Source organism: Thunnus albacares, chromosome 22 (assembly GCF_914725855.1).
Source record: "Thunnus albacares chromosome 22, fThuAlb1.1, whole genome shotgun sequence".
Taxonomy (NCBI): Eukaryota; Metazoa; Chordata; class Actinopteri; order Scombriformes; family Scombridae; genus Thunnus; species Thunnus albacares.
The window spans coordinates 24,716,115-24,737,043 of NC_058127.1; the positions used below are offsets into that span (position 1 = coordinate 24,716,115).

At 41.4% G+C, this 20,929-nt stretch overlaps 1 protein-coding gene across 3 annotated transcripts in view; it reads right to left on the reverse strand.

Annotated features, from left to right (window-relative positions):
* Window positions 1–20,929, reverse strand: part of ank2b (ankyrin 2b, neuronal) — a 149,456-nt gene that overhangs the window by 11,443 nt on the left and 117,084 nt on the right. For 2 of the 3 annotated variants that reach the window (XM_044341039.1, XM_044341040.1), the window contains exons 34-43: window positions 20,220–20,345; window positions 19,904–20,026; window positions 18,566–18,598; window positions 18,235–18,256; window positions 11,134–15,753; window positions 10,511–10,588; window positions 10,233–10,364; window positions 9,966–10,115; window positions 9,626–9,860; window positions 9,233–9,293 (exon numbers count right to left, since the gene is read on the reverse strand). In XM_044341039.1, coding sequence (XP_044196974.1) covers window positions 9,233–9,293; window positions 9,626–9,860; window positions 9,966–10,115; window positions 10,233–10,364; window positions 10,511–10,588; window positions 11,134–15,753; window positions 18,235–18,256; window positions 18,566–18,598; window positions 19,904–20,026; window positions 20,220–20,345 — 5,580 coding nt within the window. The remainder of the gene's footprint in view (window positions 1–9,232; window positions 9,294–9,625; window positions 9,861–9,965; window positions 10,116–10,232; window positions 10,365–10,510; window positions 10,589–11,133; window positions 15,754–18,234; window positions 18,257–18,565; window positions 18,599–19,903; window positions 20,027–20,219; window positions 20,346–20,929) is intronic. The other variant, XM_044341038.1, reaches the window with a different exon arrangement.

A 20,929-nucleotide genomic window follows, 5' to 3' on the forward strand; every position in this document is an offset into this window, starting at 1 on the left:
TAGCATCTTGTTCATCTTTTTGTTTTACTTTATTATCTTGTTCATCATCTGTAACACTCCTTTCATATTGTATTGTGCTGCCAACATATTGCATAAACCCTGTTTTACTGCTGAAAGTTTCTCCCACATACTGTGGGTCACGAAGTTGAGATATCAGTTTCCACAGCTCAGCGTCATAAACAAGGTCATACTCAGCTACCATGATGGCTGATTCCTCAGGCAAGGTAGGAGCCATTGTTGTGGATAAAACAGTGCTATCAGTGGTTGCTTCAGTGGAAGTTGGGACTTTTAATACAGTTATTGATGATTTGGGTGACAACAGTAATTCTTCCTCATCTGATTCAATAGACTCTGGTGATGCTGACCTATCATCTGTACAAAGCTGGTCTAAGATTTGTGACAAATCATCAGAATCTGAAAATTCAGTGGGTGATATGTCTCTCACAGTCACAACATTTTTTACAATTGTCTTCGTAAAATCAGGTATTGGTGATTCAGGGGGGAGGCATTCATCATCTGATCTTTCTGACTGAGGTGATAGCGGCCTGTTGTCAGTGACCTCTATGTCAAATGAAGCAGAATATGCCAAACCACATTCCATATCTGACAATATTGATTCTGGTGATGAACACCCATAAAGCATCTCTACTGTCGCAGTCTCAAGAACATTTTGTGTAAACCAGGGAAGAGGTGAGTCTGGAGACAATCCCCTGTGTTCATCAAGTGATTGGGTAGATTCTGGAGATACTGATCTAATGTTTTCAAGTAACATCAATGCCACAGGTGACAAGGGTTTGTACTCTGGCATGGATTCAACTGACAGTGGCCTCTCTTGTACTTCTGATACTACTGATTCAGGAGAATCTGGCCTATCCTCAACACCATAATTCATGGACATCAAAAACTCACTCAAAACATATTCAATATCTGATTCAATTGACTCAGGGGATGGTGATCTATATCCAACATTCACAATAACACGTTCAGGTATTGCTGGTCTGTATTCAGGTATGGGTGAGTCTGGTGACAGAGCCTTGTATTCATCTCCAGAGCCAGGTGAAGAGGGTCTGTCATCATAAACTAGTGATCCCAGGCTTATAACAATATATTCTACATCTGAACATGTTGATTCAGGGGATGTTGACCTGTATCCAAAAATTGTCTCAGGTAATCCAAACACTGGTTGCATAAAGTCAGGTACAGGGGAATCAGGAGAAAGTCTAATTGATGCCCGAGATTCAGGAGAGGAAGGTCTGCTTTCCAAGAAAGCTGGGAAAGGTAAATCCATTTCCAAATCTGACAACACTGACTCAGGTGAAGAGGACCTTAAGTCCATGTGAGATATGGTGGACTCATGTGACAAGGGTTTGTACTCTGGCATGGATTCAACTGACAGTGGCCTCTCTTGTACTTCTGATACTACTGATTCAGGAGAATCTGGTCTATCCTCAACACCATAATTCATGGACATCAAAAACTCACTCAAAACATATTCAATATCTGATTCAATTGACTCAGGGGATGGTGATCTATATCCAACATTCACAATAACACGTTCAGGTATTGCTGGTCTGTATTCAGGTATGGGTGAGTCTGGTGACAGAGCCTTGTATTCATCTCCAGAGCCAGGTGAAGAGGGTCTGTCATCATAAACTAGTGATCCCAGGCTTATAACAATATATTCTACATCTGAACATGTTGATTCAGGGGATGTTGACCTGTATCCAAAAATTGTCTCAGGTAATCCAAACACTGGTTGCATAAAGTCAGGTACAGGGGAATCAGGAGAAAGTCTAATTGATGCCCGAGATTCAGGAGAGGAAGGTCTGCTTTCCAAGAAAGCTGGGAAAGGTAATTCCATTTCCAAATCTGACAACACTGACTCAGGTGAAGAGGACCTAAAGTCCATGTGAGATATGGTGGACTCATGTAGTGCCTGTATAAATTCAGGGATGGGTGAGTCTGGTGACAGAGGTCTAAATTCATCTTTAGATGCAGTTGAACCTGGAGATGCTGCTCTGTTCTCATATTGCCAGGACATACTCAACTCTGTCTCTAAATCCTCAACTGAACATAGTGATTCAGGTGATGTGGATCTATATCTTATTCCTAATATAGTGGGTGCATTCATGGTGTACTGGGGCAGTGGAGAGTCAGGAGACAAACATCTAACATCAGACAACCCTGATTGACAGGATTCTGCCCTGTCCTCAAAATCAAATACCTGTGAAATCAAAGGAGCGTATTCTATTTCTGAAGCTTCTGATTCAGGTGATGATGGTCTGTAAGCTTTAAACTCAGGATATGTCTCTAGTAAAGCCTGTCTAAAGTCAGGCACGGGGGAATCAGGAGAAAGTCTTCTGTATTTACATGGAGATGCTAACAACTCAGGAGATGATGGACGGTCTTCTACAAACACTGGGAAAGATAATTCCATTTCCATTTCCAAATCTGACAACAATGATTCAGGTGAAGGGGACCTTAAGTCCACATGTGACACAGAGGAGTCTTGTGTCACCTGTGTAAATTCAGGAATGGGTGAGTCTGGTGAGAGAGGCCTAAATTCATCTTTGGATGCAATTGAACAAGGAGATGCGGCTCTGTCTTCAAAAAGCCAGGGGATACACAAATCTATCTCCAAATCCTCATCTGAATATACTGATCCAGGTGATGTGGATCTATACGTTGCTGTCAATGTGGTAGCTTCAAAATTGTTGTATTGGGGTATTGGAGAGTCTGGAGACAAACACTGGTATTCATAGAGAGACCAGACTGATTGTGAAGAATCTGGTCTCTCCTCAGCTTCAAACAGCTGAGACATCAATGGAGCAAATTCCATATCTGACGCAACTGATTCAGGTGATAATGACCTGTAACCACTGACATTAGCATATGGAACTGGCAAAGCCAGTCTGAACTCAAGTGTAGGAGAATCAGGTGAAAGTCTCCTGTATTTACTGACTGATGCTAAAGACTCAGGAGATGAAGGTCGGTCCTCAAATAACATCAAGAAAGGTAATTCCATTTCCACTTCCAAATCTGACACTGACTCTGGTGACGAGGATCTACTTTCCATGTATGTGTTTATGGACTCCCGTAGCATCTGTCTAAACTCTGGAATTGGGGAGTCTGGAGAGAGAGCTCTAAATTTATTTGGGGAGCCAGTTGATTCAGGAGAGGGTGATCTGAAACTTGACATTAACATCAGTGTTGTGGATGAGAAAGGCCTGTACTCTGATTCAGAATCAGGTGATAGAGGTCTCTCTTCAACTTCTAATACTAATGACTCTGGAGAATGTGGTCTATCTTCAGTATCAGGTGGGAAGTTAATTAAAGGTGCGTACTCAAGATCTGATGTAACTGATTCAGGAGATGCTGATCTAAACTCAAAAAATGAAGGAAAACGTTCGACTACCCTTGCCATAAATTGAGGTATAGGTGAATCAGGTGACAGGGCCCTGCATTCATCTCTAGATGCCACTGAATCAGGTGATGCAGCTTGATTTTCATCAGATTCTGATATAAATGGCCCATCATCACATTCTATATCTGAATAACAAACTGACTCAGGTGATGTGGATCTGTATTCAGCAGTTGAAACAGTTGGGTGAAGTAAAGCCTTCCTAAATTCAGGTATGGGTGAATCAGGTGAAAGTGCCCTGGACTCATTTTCAGAATCAGGTGTCAATGATCTTGCTTGCACTTCAATAAATGAAGTGTCCATTTCAGTGTCTGACACTGAAAATGCAGGTGATGATGACCTGCTACCTGTAACTAACATAATTGATTCTATATATTGGATAAATTGTGGTAAAGGAGAATCTGGTGATAAAGTCCTTAACTCATTAACAGATGTTGTTGAATCAGGAGATGATGTTCTTGTTTCTGTTATTAACATCAGTGACTGAGGGGACATGGGCCTATATTCTGGCACTGATTCTGGTGAGAGTGGCCTCATCTCAATTTCTGATGTCACTGAATCAGGAGAATCTGGTCTGTCTCCAATGCCAAATTCTGAGGGAATGTCTCCTAATGAATCCTCGAAATCTGAGAAATCTGATTCAGATGAGGAAGATCTATATCCACTGACTAAAGCAAGAGAGTTTTGTAATTCTGTCCTAAAGTCAGGCACTGGTGAGTCAGGGGAGAGAGGCCTACCTTTACTCACCGATCGTATTGATTCAGGAGATGATAACCTTGACTCAATAGCAAAAGCGGCAACATCAAATACTTCACTATCTGACACAGGTTCAGAGGATGGTGCCCTGTGACTTTCCATGGGAGATTCAGGAAGTGAGACAGAAAATTGGAGAATGGGTGAATCTGGAGACAAAGATCTATACTGATACACTGACTTCCCTGTCTCCTGAGAATGAGACCTCAGAAAACTCAGTGACTTCAAGGCTTCAGGTGAGAGAGCTTTATATTCAGCCTCAGAGTCAGGTGACAATGGCCTACTTGTCTCTTCTGCATCTGAATCAACAGGAACCCTGCTTTCAAAGGCTTTTCCTCCATAATGTGAGTCATATAGATGGCATATTAGCTTGTTTGCTCTAAATATTGGACCATCATCTGACTGTCTTTCTTCAAACATGGGAACAACTGATTCAGGTGAGTCCGCTCTCTGTTCTGTAAAGGTCTCTGAAGTTGAATACCCATATTCACCATCTGAAAGTACCGACTCTGGTGAAGAGGACCTGTACCCAAAAGCAGCTGTAACTGATTCAGGTTCTGCAGGTCTGAAGTCTGGTAAGGGTGAGTCAGGTGACAATGCCCTGTTTTCATCAAGAGATATGATTGAACTAGGTGACGAAGGTCTACTTTCATTGAAAAGTAAGGACATGCACATGTCTAATTCCTCATCTGACACTGCTGATTCTGGTGAGTATGGCCGGGATTGTGCAATGTTAGCAAACTCAATGGAAAATTGGGGAACTGGGGAATCTGGAGACAAGTATATCAAAGACTCAGGAGAGTCAGACCTGAATGTACTCATTAATATCAATTCCCCAGGTGATAAAGGCCTGTATTCTGACTCAGAATCAGGTGACACTGGTCTCTCTTCTCCCTCAATCTTTGCTTGCATTGCATGTAGAACATCTGCATCAGATGAATCTGCATTGTCCAACTCTACACTATTCTTTGATCCCCCCTCTTTCACACCTGAATCAGCTGGTACGTATTCAAGCCTTGTTCCAGCATACTCAAAAACACCAGTTTTACTGCAAAATGTCTCCCCAACATACTGAGGGTCACGTATTTGAGAAATGAACTTCCAAAGCTCAGCATCATAAACAAGTCTATAGACTGGCACTGTGATTACTTTTAGAGGTAAGGTTTGACTGCTACCACCCAACAGTCTCTCTGTTCTCTCGGAAACTTGTGATTCTGGTGAGTCAGGTCTTTGTTCGGAAATACTTAAGTCTACACTTGACTGTGTATATTCAATATCTGAAATCGCTGACTCAGGAGAGGATGATCTATGAGCAATAACTGAGACAAATTCAATCAGCCCTGTTTTGAATTCAGGTATTGGTGAGTCACCTCTGTAGTCATCTCCAGAAACTACTGAGTCAGGTGAGGATGGTCTCACTTCAGAGAACAATTGTGACAGAGAAATTGCACCATATTCTAGATCTGAACAAACTGAAATAGGTGAAAAGGATCTTTCTCTCATGGGCGAAACAGCAAATTCTGGTAAAGCCTGCCTAAACACAGGAATGGGTGACTCAGATGAAAATGGCCTTTTTTCATCAACAGAATCTGGGGATGATGGTCTGTCCTCTGTGAAGAATGATGACAAAGAGACAGACCCACATTCTAGATCTGACGCTATTGATTCAAGGGATGAAGACCGATCCAATGTAGAATGAACAATTGATTCTGGTAAAGACTGTCTAAACTCAGGAATGGGTGAGTCAGGTGATAGTACCCCGTATATGTCTATAGATGCTACTGAATCAGGAGATGCTGGCCTGTCCTCAAAAAGCATTGAAATTTTAAAATCAGTCTCCAGTTCCAGATCTGACATCACTGACTCTGTTGACACTGATCTGTGATAAACTTGAGAGTGTCCAGAGAAAGAGGCAAGGTACTGAGGAATAGGGGAATCTGGTGTTAAAGCTCGCTTACTATCTACAGATCTCCCTGACTGGGAGGAATCTGGTCTGAGTGCATCCAGCACCATCAGTGACTGTGGTGACATCGGTCTATATTCTGCTTCAGAATCAGGTGAAAATGATCTTTGGTCATTTTCTGATTGGAAGACAGCACTTCCATCTGACTTTGCTTGATAGGACTCTGTCCTTATTCCAGCAAACTGAAACACTGTTTTACTCATGGAGGTTTCTCCTACATACTGTGGGTCACGGATTTGAGAGATGAGCTTCCAAAGTTCTGCATCATGAGCTAAATTTTGGACTGCGACTGAGTATTCTGTTAAAGACAAAGGTATAGGTATTGACAAGACCTCAGTATCTGCTGGTGGTGTGACAATGTTTTGGCCAGACTCACGGCCATCAAGTAATACTGATTGTATCTCGGGAGTTTCAGTTTCTTTACATTTTTTAGTATTTTCTTCAATATATTTTGACAGAATACATGTTGAAACTTTTTCTTTAATTTTCGACTTTTCTAGAACATTTGTTTTTGTTTCAAACTGTTTTTCTGCACTTGTCTCCTCTACAACATTTGTAGCATGTGCTGTTTCAAGTGCCAGGTCTTCCTCAAGAGGTGGGTCAGTTAGAGGGTTTGGCAATGGCCCATTATCACTTACAGATCCACTAGAATCAGGAGATAAAGGCCTATTTTCAAAATATGATAGCAATGGCATGGCCTCATACTCTGTATCTGATAACACAGATTCTGGTGATGATGAAAGATAATTTATAGTAACATCATGATGCACACATGACATAAATTGTGGAGTGGGAGAATCTGGGGACAAACACTCATTTAATGCGTCTGATTCAGTGGATGATGCTCTGATGTCTAACATTGCGGACTGTGGCGACATTGGTCTGTAGTCAGACAGTGACTCTGGTGAAAGTGGTCTTTCCTCAATATCAGACAAAGATATAACAACCCAATCATCATCATACTCAGATACTGATTCCACTGGTGTTGGTAGTTTGTTCTCTGTATCAGATACTAATTGCTCAGGTGATTTCTGTCTTCGATCAGCAATTATGGAATCACATTCTATCTGGTCAGATTTTATTGATTCAGGGGAGGGAGATCTTTGTGCAATGATATGTATAACCGATTCAGATTCATTTTCATTTTCATTGTCAGATACAAGTGAAGCAGGTGATGAAGGTCTATCTTCATTGTAAAGTGATGCTAGAGACATGGAACCATATTCTACATCTGAGCATACTGATTCAGGTGAAGTGGATCTTTCTCCTATCACAACAATAGCTGAGTCAGGCTCATTGTGACTAAATTCAGGTATAGGCGAGTCAGGTGACAGTGCTTTATATTCATTAACAGATGCTATAGATTCTGGGGATGAGGGCCTGTCTTCAAAAAGTGTTGATAACAAAAGTGCTGTTTCAAATTCCATATCTGATGACACAGACTCTGGTGATGATGATCTACACTGACAAGTTATAAAAGACTCAGAGACAGCTTGTCTAAATTCTGGGATAGGGGAATCTGGTGGAAGTCCACAATATGCAGTGCTGGACCCTATGGATTCAGGAGATGATGATCTCATGTCATTGAAGTCAGAAGACATCACATCCTCAGAACTTGTAAAAAGCCACTGCACCATTTCTAAAATTACAGACTCTGGTGATGATGCTCTGTCTTCTAGGTCAAAAGTTAATGACTGAGGTGAGAGGGATCTCTCACCACTATATTCACTGTCTGGTGATACTGGCCTTCCAAATGGTCTTTTGTTTGAAACCATTGGTGTTAATGGCCTTTCCTCTGCTTCTGTAGGTAACAGCATAGATGTGCTTCCTGGTGCACAAAATAATCGTTGCCCTTGGACAGAGGCCCCAATATCACCCCTTTCCCATGGGAAAACTGGAGGTGGGAGGGGAGACAAGGGTCTGAACTGAGGTATGGGGGAATCGGGTGCAGGAAAATTCAGTTCATTTACTGATGAAACTGAACCAGGTGACGAAGCCCTACTTTCTGTCAGTATTATTGTTGTATCAGTCAAGTATTCAGGTGAAGGTGATCTATCACGAACTGAGCTTTGAAAATCACAAATTGTATCACATGTGAATTCATGTAAACAGGATCTATATCCAGACCCTTCAGCTTCAGGTGTAGACTCTACAGATACCACAACCTCATTTTCAGGTGACATAAGTTCAACTGACATAGGTTTATCTACTGAATGAACATCTACCTGCTCAAACGTTGAGTCATGTGACACGTCAATGAAGCTGGCTGGTTTTTGAGACATGAAACCTGGAATGGTATGACTGACATCTGAAGAACCTGCTAATGCCTGAGTGGTTGTATCCTGAATTTGAGGGTCAGCAGAAATAGAGGCCTGATAAATATCAATCTCATGGTCCTTTGTAGGTCTAGCAGCTCCCTGAACATCATCCTTTCTGACACCAGCTTGAACTGCATCTTCAGGGGATGTATTCATAGGCATTACACACACATCCTCATTATCTGAATCAATCAATTTTATGTCATATCCATACAGGACTTGATAGAGTCGACGCGAGACATCATCCATGTGTCCACTGGCCTGCATGGATTCTGTCATGGCAGTAGCAGGACCAGGAGGAAGCACAAAAGAAGGCTGAAGCATTTGTTCACTTGTTGATTCTTGTGTAATGCTTATCTTTTCAGAGTCCCCCTCTGTCACTTCATCAGTTGCTTTAAGCTCCATTGACAGTTTCCTGAAGTCTTGCTCAGCTTGCTCACACTCAAACAAGCTATCTCCAAAATCGGTCATAGACAATGGTCGACTCTCACATACACCTGTTCGGGAGCAATTGGATGACTCTCGCCAAGGCAACGGTGACAAATGATGAGCATCATACTCTGTACTGTTGGTTTGTAGACACTCCAAGCTCCACTCCTCACCCCCCTCTGCTCCCTCATACCCTGTAGCCTCCTCATCATCACATGGCTCAACACTGGGGTAAGGAGGTGGGGTAATCTGGGCACATAACTTGGGTCCCCCTTTGTATACAGGGTCTATTACATGTGAGCGGAGGTTGTATGGGGAAGTGCGGTACAATGTGAAGAAAGGACTTACTTGTCTAAAACTGCCTTTGTGTACCGAGTCTGTCAATTCCTCATATACTCTTTGTGATGAGCTACAAAAAGAAAAACAAAGCATGCATTTCAATATTTAGTTACTGGATGGCTGTCATAATGAATTAAAAAAACAGAATAGAAGCTGATGAGTCTTTCATATAGTCACTTCATATCTTCACAATATAAAAAACTGAATGTTTTCCACAAAAAGCTAATTTAAGGTATGTAAACTTAAGCAGTACTGATTACATAATATGTATTTAAGTCCAACTGAAATCTAAAGAGTCATCCGTTTGTCAAAAGTGATTTCTAATTATTGAAAAGACGAAAAAAATCCTGTCTTTGAAGAAAAATCTATTACCACGTTAGTTAAACTTTCTGAATAACTTACTATGTTGTTTCCATCTCTTTTTGAAGTTTCTCTTTCTGGGCATTTCTAAGAAGACCTGTTGCTGTGGAGTCTGTGTCTGATCGCCCCGTCATCTCATGAAGCGATGACAAACTAGAGGACAGGTCTTCTGCTGACACCATGGGTACCTCTTGTCCTGAGCCTGGACTCCTACGTGTGGCCTCTGTACGCCTGCCTGGCCTGGGGCTGTCAATGTCTTCATGAAGGGCAGAGAAACCTGACAAGGCATAAGGGGAGGCATACAGGACAAGTTGGTATAACAGGAAAGCAGACAATTATAACTTTCTGTTAGTCTGCTTCAAGTTAACATTGGCTTGTGTACCTTCACTATGATCCAGTGCTATGGTCCGCTCTATTTCTGCATAGGTATGTGATGATGTCTCCTCCTGACTGGATTTGATTATCTTGGTTTCAATAAGATGAACAATGTCCATTCGGTTGATCTTAGTGAGTGTTTTGATCAATGTTGTTTCTGTTGAAACACAAAACCGATTAAAAAGTTCAACTTTAAATTCGAATAAGAGGTTCTACTCTGTACTTGTTTAAAATGTCATCATTCTGAGAAATATGTACCAGGCTTATCACTAACCTGTTGCATGCTTTCCCTCCTTTTCTGCCCAGAGTTTCAATAGGGCATGGCTTTGGTCTTGCAGTGAGTTGGGGTTTTCAATCCTTATCAGGTTGATCCTCTCCTCATTGAAGTCCAGTTCACGAGCCAACTCTGGGGAGAAAAATAAGATATAATAATGATAATAAACATCTGCAAATGAACTGAAGATAAATTTGAGATGTCTGAGAGCCTGACAAAAATTAAGTATTAATGTATATACTGAGCTTGATAGCGTGATCAACTAAGGAGTGACTCACCCGTCCAGCTGAAGCCCAGGTGGTCGGCTATAATGGCCAACCGTTGCTCTTTTCTCTCTGCTTCATCCTGCGGATCTACTGCAAATACCACCAGACAGCCATGAGCGGTCAAAGCCGCAAGATATACCAAATCAAGCCACATTCACAAATGGAAAAAAATATTCACTGGCTTTCTAGTTTTTGTAGTACTGGCAGTTTTTTTTGGTTCATTCATAAAATCAAATGAAGAACCTACAACAATAGATAATATGCCTATAAAAAATGTTTGTGATAATTCTTGTAGTGATACTATGATTAAGAATTGTATATTTCAATCATTAGAAATTTATTTACATTACATGTGATTGTTTAATTATTTACACTTAAATCTTTAAAGGTTTTAGTCACTAAGTTGTTTTCACAAGTTCCATAAAGCCTTTAAGTCAATCTTGAGATTATCAGCACACATAGAAGGAAAGAGAGACGCCATTACGAACACAAACACAACTCAAGAGACACAGCCACAAGGATTCTTCAATTACAACGGGGCTCAACTACAAGAGACAGAGAGGCAGCACCTTTACAGCTACAGTGTACTAATGAGGCACAAGAGATAGAGAATAGCCCCTTAAACTGGGGGATACCTTGACTTTGGACTTTATCATCTGGGATTCGCTGCATCTGTGTCTCAACAGGGTCGTCCCACAGTGGTCTAATGGGAAAGACGTCTCCTGAGGGAGGGAACTGCATCTCAGGGAAAGTTTCTCTTTCTATGATTGATGGATCAATGAGACTGCTCTCGTCATCTGAGTTGGCGGCTGCAGCCTCTTGTTCTTTCTCGGTCTCTGCCTGGGCCAACCTTTCCACAAGTTTTGCTGCTTCATCACTTATCTCTTCAAAGAACTCAATGGAATGCTTGCGTGGCATACTTTTTTCTTTAGTGGGTGTTGATGAATGAGATGACTGACCACTTTTGCCTCTGACTGGCAATCTGGACTGGAAACCTTTAGATTTTGCTGACTCTGCACTCGTGGGACGACCCTGTTCTTTTTTAGCAGATGGCCTGGTAGACTCCCCCTCGCAGAAGCTCTTGGCTTTGGAAGATGGTGTCTTGGTTTTGACATCCACAGAGGGACCTGCATCTGTCTCAGATTTTCTCCTTGTATCCTTTTTTACAGGGACCTTAAGTTTTTTGTCTTGGGTAGATTCAGCACGTTTGACAGTAGAATCAGGCTTGAGAGAGCTAGCCTTGATTGGAATTCTAGATTTAGACTCAGCAGTGAAGGAGGCCTCTTTCTTAAGAGTGCTTGAAGAGGAAGTTGCATGAGCTGGAGAGGTTATTGTAGATTTACCCCGACCTTGAGGAGCAGACTTAGCTTGTGTTTTGACTGGAGTCTTTTTAACACTACTGGAAGTACTTTGTTTGGACTTTCCTGTTGGTTTGGGGGCTTCTATCACTGACTGTGGTTCCTCTGGAGAGGAATCAGAGGACTCTTGGTCCTGCTCAGAGTAAACCGATCTAGTGACTGTAGTTTCTGCTGTCTGTACATTCGTTATCATTTGGTCAGGGGAGCTTGTGTCTAAATCTAAGGATCCTTCATTTATATTTCTGTCTGTTTTAGTCTCTAGACATTCAGGGGATGTTTGATCTTTCTTTGTAGGTTTGGCTGAAGCTGAAATGCCCATTTTAGGGATTTTAGATTTGGAGGCATCAACTTTAGAGGCAGGCTGATCGCCTTCAGGTGGGGACTGAAGCAGAGAATCAGTTGTTTCTTTTGATTTCTCATCTTCCTCAGTCTTAACCTCTAGTGTTAGATTGAGGCCAACTTCAGGTTCTGCTGCTGATCTCCTACTTTCTCTACTGGCCTCTTCTATGACAGGTTCCTCTAAAGGCTGTTCACCTATCTGGAAAAAGGCAAAGCCACCCCCCTCTTCCTCATAGCTCCTTTTAGTCATGTCAATAGCACCGCTTCGAGTCATCTCAAAGAGCTTTCCTTCTTGGAACAGAAAAGGGTTGGGCTCACTGGTAGGAGTGCTCTCTTCTGTAGGTGTTCTACCAGGTGTTGTGTCTGGAGTTGCTTGCAAAGACTGACGATCCACCACCAGATTCAATATCTTCTGTTCCTCCTCTTTGACACGAGCTGCAAAAGCTGCATCATCCTCCCGCATGGCAGACCATGAATCAGTGTCTACTCTTGCAGTGACACCTTTTGACTCGGTTCTGGGAGCTTCCAGTGCCTCATCATCTTCCTCTGTGTCATCATAGATACAGACCTCCGGTTTGAACATTCCCTTTGTTTGACCTATGGCAACAGTTGCACCAAGTCCAGCCTCTGGTGTGCCTGTATGCCCCTTTTGATCTCCTTTCACTTCATCTGTTACATTGCTACACCTAACACCTAATTCTTCATCATCCTGATCATCTTCTTTTTCTCTTGATTTCCTTAAGCTCTCCTCCTTTTGCTCATCAGTTCTGTTTTCAGTGTTTGATGTTACAGCAGCCTTTTTGGCAGTACTGTCTTTATCAGCTGTTACAGATGGCGGTTCCTGTGCAGTTTTCAGTTTGGATTTGGAATGTTGCTGGTCTGAGACAGAGTGAGGTCCCTCTGAAGTGACACTGGCTGTTGTTGTTGTTGTTGTTGTGTTCTTGACCTCTTTGCTGTGGGATCCGTCATGCAAACCTGCTGAAAAAGGAGAGGGAGGTTGTACTTTAATATGGGGATCAATAAAAAGAGCTAACTCTGAATCCTCAGTGGGTCTATTGAGCCCAAATTCACTCTGCGAAAGCTTCTCACTTGTGGGCTCTAATGTTTCATAGCTGTCATCCCCTATTTTGGCATCAGCTGAGGGAAACACATCTTTTCTAGAGTTCTTTTTGGTCCTCGCTTCTTGCTCCATTTCATCAAATGTTTTTATTTTGGCTGCCATCTTAAACATCTCCTCCTCCGGAGTGAATTTTCTCTTAGCTTCATAGCTGTCTGATGTATCCTCTTCTTCTGGGTCTTCAGGGATGACAGCCGGTTTGAATTGAACAGAGAGGAATGTATAGTCAGGGGGTTTGGGATTTACCTCATAACTTACCTCTTCAGAACTAGGAGTATCAGGGGAGAGGGGACTCTTACCGGAACTTGTCATCTGAGATGTCTGCTCACAACTGTCATCATCAGCACTAGCCTCATGGTCTCGGAGCAGCCTACCACGCAAAGCATCTTGGGGGAAGTCTGTAGCTTTGGAGGGCTCTGGATGGCTAGAGGATTTACTGGGTGGATCTAGTGTTGATGGGAAGGATGGGTAGCTCTTTAGCTCTACAGGGCTGCTCTCTAGGGAGTCATGGGGGGGTGATTCCTTGGTTGGGCTAGGTTCAATGGAGTCTGGGGACTTATGGGAGGAGTTTTCATCCATAAGAGGACTACCCTCTAGAGAGTCTCTGTGGCTTATTGTCAAAGAGTCATCAGCTATTGGACTGAGAGCATCTGAGTCTTGTTTTAAAGGCAGCTCTAAGCTTTCATGACGCTGATAAGAGGATCTAGAAGCTGGAGAACCAACTAAAGGCAATGCTAGCTGACAATCAGGGCTGTCATCATCGCTAAGAAAAGTTTCTACAGTCTCTGAAATTCTCTTTGTAAGCTTTTGAGGTTTGGATGGCTTAGACTCGCTCCTCATAACAGATATGGACTCACTTGTAGTGTGGTCATCTGCAGCCTCGCTGGAAGAGACAGGGAGGGTCAATTCTGTAGACAGTTGGTCACCAGTGGTCCCTACACCAGAGTCTCCAGATTTCTCTGTGTCTTTACTTTCATGTTTGACTGTTGTGGCAGTTTCTGCCGAAGTTTTAGAAGTCTGGTGTCCATTTTTGGGAGAAAGACAGAGACTTTCAGGGCTTGTACCTGGAGTGGCTAGACCCTCATGTTTATAACTGTCCTCAGAGCTCAGATGAGGGGTTCCATCTCCAGGACTGGCACTTAGTGAGTCTGCCGCACCTTCATGTTTTAAGCTGTCAGAGCTATCATCAAGGCCACCATTTCCAAAGTCTACAGTTTCAGTTAGCTCTGAATGGGTGGCAGCAACTGACTTGGTTTCTTTCTCTCTGTCTTGCTGAGTGGTCTCTTCCTTGAGAGGTTTGGAATCCAAAGATACTTCTTTTTCTTGAGAGATTTGTGAGGTTATTGCTTTGGTCATGGACTTTGACTGGATGGTTTCTGATTTTGTGGTTTTCTCTGATCTTGATGCAGTGGATGTTTTGAGCTCAAATAGCCCAGACTTTCTCTTTGAGGGGTCCTGCCCTGTTTGGAATGCTTGCATCAGCTCTTTAACTGACATGGTCTCCTCAAGTTTTTCAGATTCAGCTTTAGGGGACTTGGGAGGGCCCTGCTTTGATTTAGGGCTTTCTTTGGCTTTTGAAGAAGGTTTGCTTATAACAGGCAATTGTGAAGGCTTACTTCCAGTGACCTTTTTGCTCTTTTGCTCTGCTTCTACTTTCTGTTGTAAGGCTTTTACTTTGTCCTTTATTGACCCAATGGGAGTTTCTTCAACCACTGGGGATACAGGTGATGCTGGAGCTGGGGCTGTAGGCACACTTAGAAGAGCACTTGCTTCTGTCGATTCCTCTGCTTGCCCCTGGTCTTTCCCCTTTCTTCTGACTGGCTTTTTAACATCGCCAGCTGTGGTTTTTTCTTGCACTTTGGTTGGAGTGGTTGGTTTTGCACTTTTGCGCAGTACAACATCAGTGAATCTTTCTTGGACAACTGGCTCTTTCTTAGCTTTTATTTTAGAGCTTACTGGTGCATCCAGGAGGTATTCTTTGAGATCACCACTGTCCTTTATGGCTTTAGGCCTGGGAGCCCCTCTATTAGCTCTAGTTTCACGTAAGACAGGCTCTTGAATTTCTAAGGCTGCCATCTTTTTGGCCTCCTCTATCTCACTGTCTGAGAGGAGAACCCAATCCTCAGCCATTCTAGCTGCTTTTGCTGCCTCCTCTGCCGCCTCCCCCTCATATGTTCCACTCCTCAGTATCTCACTGACTTTTTCTAGGTCCTCTTTGACTTTCTCTAAGTCCTTTTCCATTATTTCTAATGGCTCTCCAGAAACTTCCTCAGTCCCTTTCTCTATACCACACCCTCCTAAGGAAGGGGATTTCTCTGTGGAGTCTGCGGTCAAGATGGCAGTCATTTTGATCAAATCTTGTTTCATCTCTGACACGTCGGATAGGAGGTCTGGTTCTCGAATCAGCTCTGATTTCAGGACTGATGTCTCCGTCTCTTCATCTTCCATAAGGAAGAAGAACAAGTAAGGAGTAAAGAAAATCAAAAATTCAAATGAAAGGAGACAGACATTGGAGAATGTGGTCAGGACAAAATTGGAGTACACTGCAGGGATCATAGGACAACAAATTCACAATGGGTTCTACATCAGGGTATCAGAGGAATTGGGCTTATACTTTCATATGTCTGTGGACAACTGTGGTAAAGCAAAAGCTAAATAATACTGATGGGAAAGGACATGAGCAGGAAATAACTTGCTTATACACTCAGCGCACCCACACTCACAAGACAAAACTATAGAACAAAACTAAAATACATAAAATAGCTATAACTATGGGACCAGGCAAGAAACCAGTACAGAAAAAAGGACAACAAAGACACAACATTAAGAAATCTCAAGATGAAAATGTCAATGTGATGACAGGCAAAAATGGATTGAAAACAACTGAGAATGCTAGTCGCATCTTTCAAAGAAAGCCAGTGATAATTTATACAACATATGATGATGTGCCGTGCCTTAAATTCTAGACAAAGCAGATCAATTCATTTCACAGTCACTAAGGACATCTTGCAGGGAGGGACAGTATTTTAATTATCTTTGTCCTCCATTCAGTCTTTTGCCTAATGAAATATTTGAAATAACAGAAATGCAAACTAAAATAACATAAAAAACCATAAGCAAATGATGCTGTGTGGGAACATTCCAAAATCGAAGGACAACAACAAAACAACAAATGAACTCTCATTAACAAGACATTACATATAATCATACAGACATTCAAGCACACGCATACACATTTATGTAAGGCAAGTTATTTCCATGCAAAGCAAAGGGAAGTGCTGATGGAAAGATCCAGGTGAAGAATGAATAGAGTGAGTGGAAAGATCAGCGTACAGATTAAATCTACAATTACAGGATAAGAGGTGCTCATGATTAAGAGTTGTTGGTTAATATGCCTCATTCAGTAATGTGGTGAATTCTTGGTTCATTTACACAACTACAACATACAGTATCAGTATCATCTTTTTAATTTCTTCTGAAAAACATACATGAAATTTTAATCAATAGCATATTATCCATGTATGTACAGTATGTTTCATGTGTAACACGTATTGTTTATTATGAGGTTAATTTAAAAGTTCAAGTATACTGTATTTGCCAGGTGCTATTTGATTCATTTTCACATTTATACACGAACAACGCAAGGAGGGTAGAAGGGGAAGGATTCAGATAGGGTGAGAAGGTTGACTACTTTTTGCTTTACCATTATGCTAGAGGAGGAATACTTATATTCTGACCTCTAATTTCCTGGAACTGTTTGCTAGCACAATCACTAGCACCCAGTTTCAGGATCTTGGAGCGCAAGCGCACATGGGTGTGAGCAACTAACTTTTGGAATTTGAGCGACCAGAGGTGCTAGGAAAACCCTGGCACAGCATGGCACAAACTAAGAGGCTGCAGCAGGAATGATAGATTATTGGTAAGAAGAAGGCAGTATAAGCAGGTGGAGTCCAGGTGTGCTTCAGTGATGAAAAATCACATCAGCTCCTCTCATCTCCTTTCATAGCTGCTCTCATTCCCTTCCTGCTTCTGTATGATGGCTCCAGTTATTTAACTAACTGTGAAGGATTGGAACTCATACATCCCACAAGCAGTTACAAATGACATTATTGACAAGAGTCTCTCATTGATCTAAGTACAAATGTCATTAAATGTTGTATTTTGATGTGCATTCTAAATTTTGAAAAAATATAAAAATTAAGGATACAGAAATCAAAATATGTGAAAGGTTTTTATCTTTATTTTGGAGAGGACTGATTGTGTACCAAAAACCACAAAAATGTTTTGTTGTTTGTTCTGACTCTGCTGGTCTGAGAAGGTAAAATGCAAGCACTTTTATGCCAAAATAGGTAGCCAAATTGCATTGCGTCGCCACTACTGCTGGCTTTTGGCCAGCACAAAATTAGAGGCCATTGTCACATAAAGATCACCACAGTATGAATGAGTTTAATTTTTATGTACATACGTAGATGGCAGTGTTTAACTCTTTCTCCATATGTCCAATCTCAAATTGTGAAGGGGAAAGAGTTAAATTGAAGTTATTGAGGCAGACACAAAATCAGAAAAAAAGGAAAGTAAAAAGTGAAGTTAAGCCTCAGGAGAAACATAACATTGACATGGGAAGGTGCAGGTAAGGCCTATTTGTTTGTGTGACAAGACAAAAAAAACAGGAGGCTTAAAGGGCTTTGATAAGATGTATATGGTCTACAAGTAAGCTAAGGGTGAAGCTGGGTGTGTCAGTGTATCAGTCTGGTTATTCCTCTTCACACTCAACTACATTAGACTAATCACCCATACACTGTCACTGTTATTGTCATATTAGTTTGATTAAGAAAGACATGCAGACAGTTGTATTATCATAGAATAGAGACAATTTTTATATATATGTTACGGTGAAAATTAAATAAGAAAAAATGTCTTACATTTCTCTATCGTTCTGCTGGTCTGGAAAAAATATATAGAAAATGCATCACAGTTAGTCTTGTTTCATTCATTGCATATGCCAAATATTCTAAATCTACTACTATCACAACTGCTACTTCAGGAAAAAGTAACAAAGAGGACACACAACACAACAGCAAAAATGGAACATGCCTCCGACACATCACAATCTTATCTGGCACAGTATGTCTAAAATCAAGAAATCTGACTACTTCATGTTTTTTATTTAGTCCTGATGGTAAGACAGTTGACAGGATAGATTGGCAGAGCTAGTTAGTAGAAGAGAGACGGGGAAGCGGTGGCTGCTTTTACCTCTTCCTCTTGCTCTTGGTCTGAATCGGACTCCTTTAGAGAGCAAGAAGCAGCAAGAAGCAGAAAAATGTACAGATAAAAACAACAGCAACATTAAAGGGACAAAAAGACAGAGGGGAATGTATGGTTACCATAGCAACAAAGACAACCAGTCAGTGTGATTTCAGAGAAGGCCAGAGAAATCTTTAACGCTGCAGTAGGCACAATATTTTAATATAAAAATAGATCTATCTTGTTGATCTGAATGATACTTATTTTATTTTTTCTCTCTTTGACATACAACATCATAGACTAGCCATGCTGTGTAAAGGGGAGCGGCTGTGGCTCAGGAGGTAGAATGGGTCTTCTGCTAACCATGGGGTTGGTGTTTTGATCCCCCATTCCTCCTGTCTGCATGTCAAAGTGTCCTTGGGCAAGACACTGAACCCTAAATTGCTCCTGATAGCTCTGTATAAATGCAGCCATTTACCATGTGAATATTATTGGCATTACATTGCATTACCTCTATGTCCATTATTTATTCAGTTTGTTGTCTATAATGAGTACAGCCTTGAAGCTGGCTCACTGGGTAGTTTTCACAATAAAGCAGCAACCAGCAGTATTAAGCAATAATGTGGGCTAGTCATACAGTAGTATTAGCAGAGTTTGATACTTGGGATGTCAAACATTAAAGGTACCCTGTGGAGTTTTCATGTAAAAAAAAAAAGTTATGTTTACAATCAATGTTTCTCACCAGAACTAATTGTATGTATTCTTGAGAACTAATAAATGTGTTGAATGCATTTCCTTCCTAATAAGATATTTGTAAAGCTAAAATACTTTGAAACCTGTATTGTTTATATCTATGTTTGCTAGTCTTTCTTTCTTGCCTTTGCTGACAGATAGCTACGTTTCTTAGCGTGGACCAACACAATCAGTGGAACAGCATGACACAGTCTGTCATGTGTGTTCTTGTACATGTGCACTAAATAGAAACAAAACAAGGACCTGCTCAAAAAAACACTGCTCCATAGCATTACTAGTGGTCGAAAATTACTAAGAGTCCCTTGAATATAAGAAATAGAATTCATACTGAAATATTTGAGAATGAAATCATTGAGGTTACGCTTTGGAATTACATTGTAGTAATTAATAAGTAGGAGATTAGCACAGATTACAGAGGGACAGGGTGAATGGGTTGAAAATTGCAGTATAGCCCTGTTTACAAAAGCAACTAGGGTAATTAATTTAAAGTAAAATTTCAATATCCAACAACCAGTTTTACTTACAAGACCTAACAAGATATGGAATGGAAAGTGTCCTCTGTTGTTCAGTCAAACAACAGTGTAATGTCCTCACCTTGCAGTATGATGGGAGGGTGATGTTGAGGTTGCATATGGCATTTTGGGTGAGTGACCTGTAGTTTCTGGGTTCTTTCATAAAGGACAGACGGCCACACGGCTCCTGAGTGTTGTCTCTGATCTACAACAGCCAAACAGTTTAGCATTAGTCAGTTGTTCATCTGGTAAAATCAATGTCGCATACAACAAGAGCAAGTAAATATGATGATTAAATATGATGAATATCTTTGGCACTTGCCACGATAGCATAAAAGGATTGTGCTTGTTTCTGTGTGAAATGAACAACAAACAAATAAATAAGGAATAGTGCTCACTTTAATGAAGAGTGCTAGTCGGTTCTCCTTAAAGGCAAAGAAGCTGAAGAGATGATGCTGGCCACTTTTGGTGAGGGGAACAAGGTTTCCAAAGCAGTCTGCATAGATAGGCTTGCCTTCAAGGACCTGAGAAAATGTATACAGGGGCTAAATAGCAGTATACAACCAATGGTCATTTTCTTTTTTGTTTAAACCCTAGTATTCCCCTTTACCCCCATCAACCTTTAAATATGTTTTCAGGCGAGAAAGTAACCATGTAGATTCAAAATATGTGGTCAGTTTATTCAAATAACACCTGTTTGTAAATCTGCTGCTGTTTTCAGAGATGTGATGAACCGCTGGCCACATGAAAGCAGCTGGTCGCCTCAGCCCGAGTCCTGGGTCGTCATCCCAGGGAGAAAATGATCCGATGAACTGATCTGTGCAGCTCTTTGGTGATTCACCACTAGTTGTAATGTCTCCATAGCATTTTTGATATACGATATAATCCTCTTGGAGGATAAATGTTTGAGTCACTCCAACACTGACTCCAACATTTATCTTCCAAGAGGATTATATTGTATATCAAAAATGCTACGGAGACATTAGAACCAGTGATGAATCACCAAAGAGCTGCACAGATCAGTTCATCAGATCATTTTCTCCCCAGGATGACGACGCAGGATTCAGGCTGCTAGCAGCTGAGATGACTGACTGCTTTCATGCGGCCA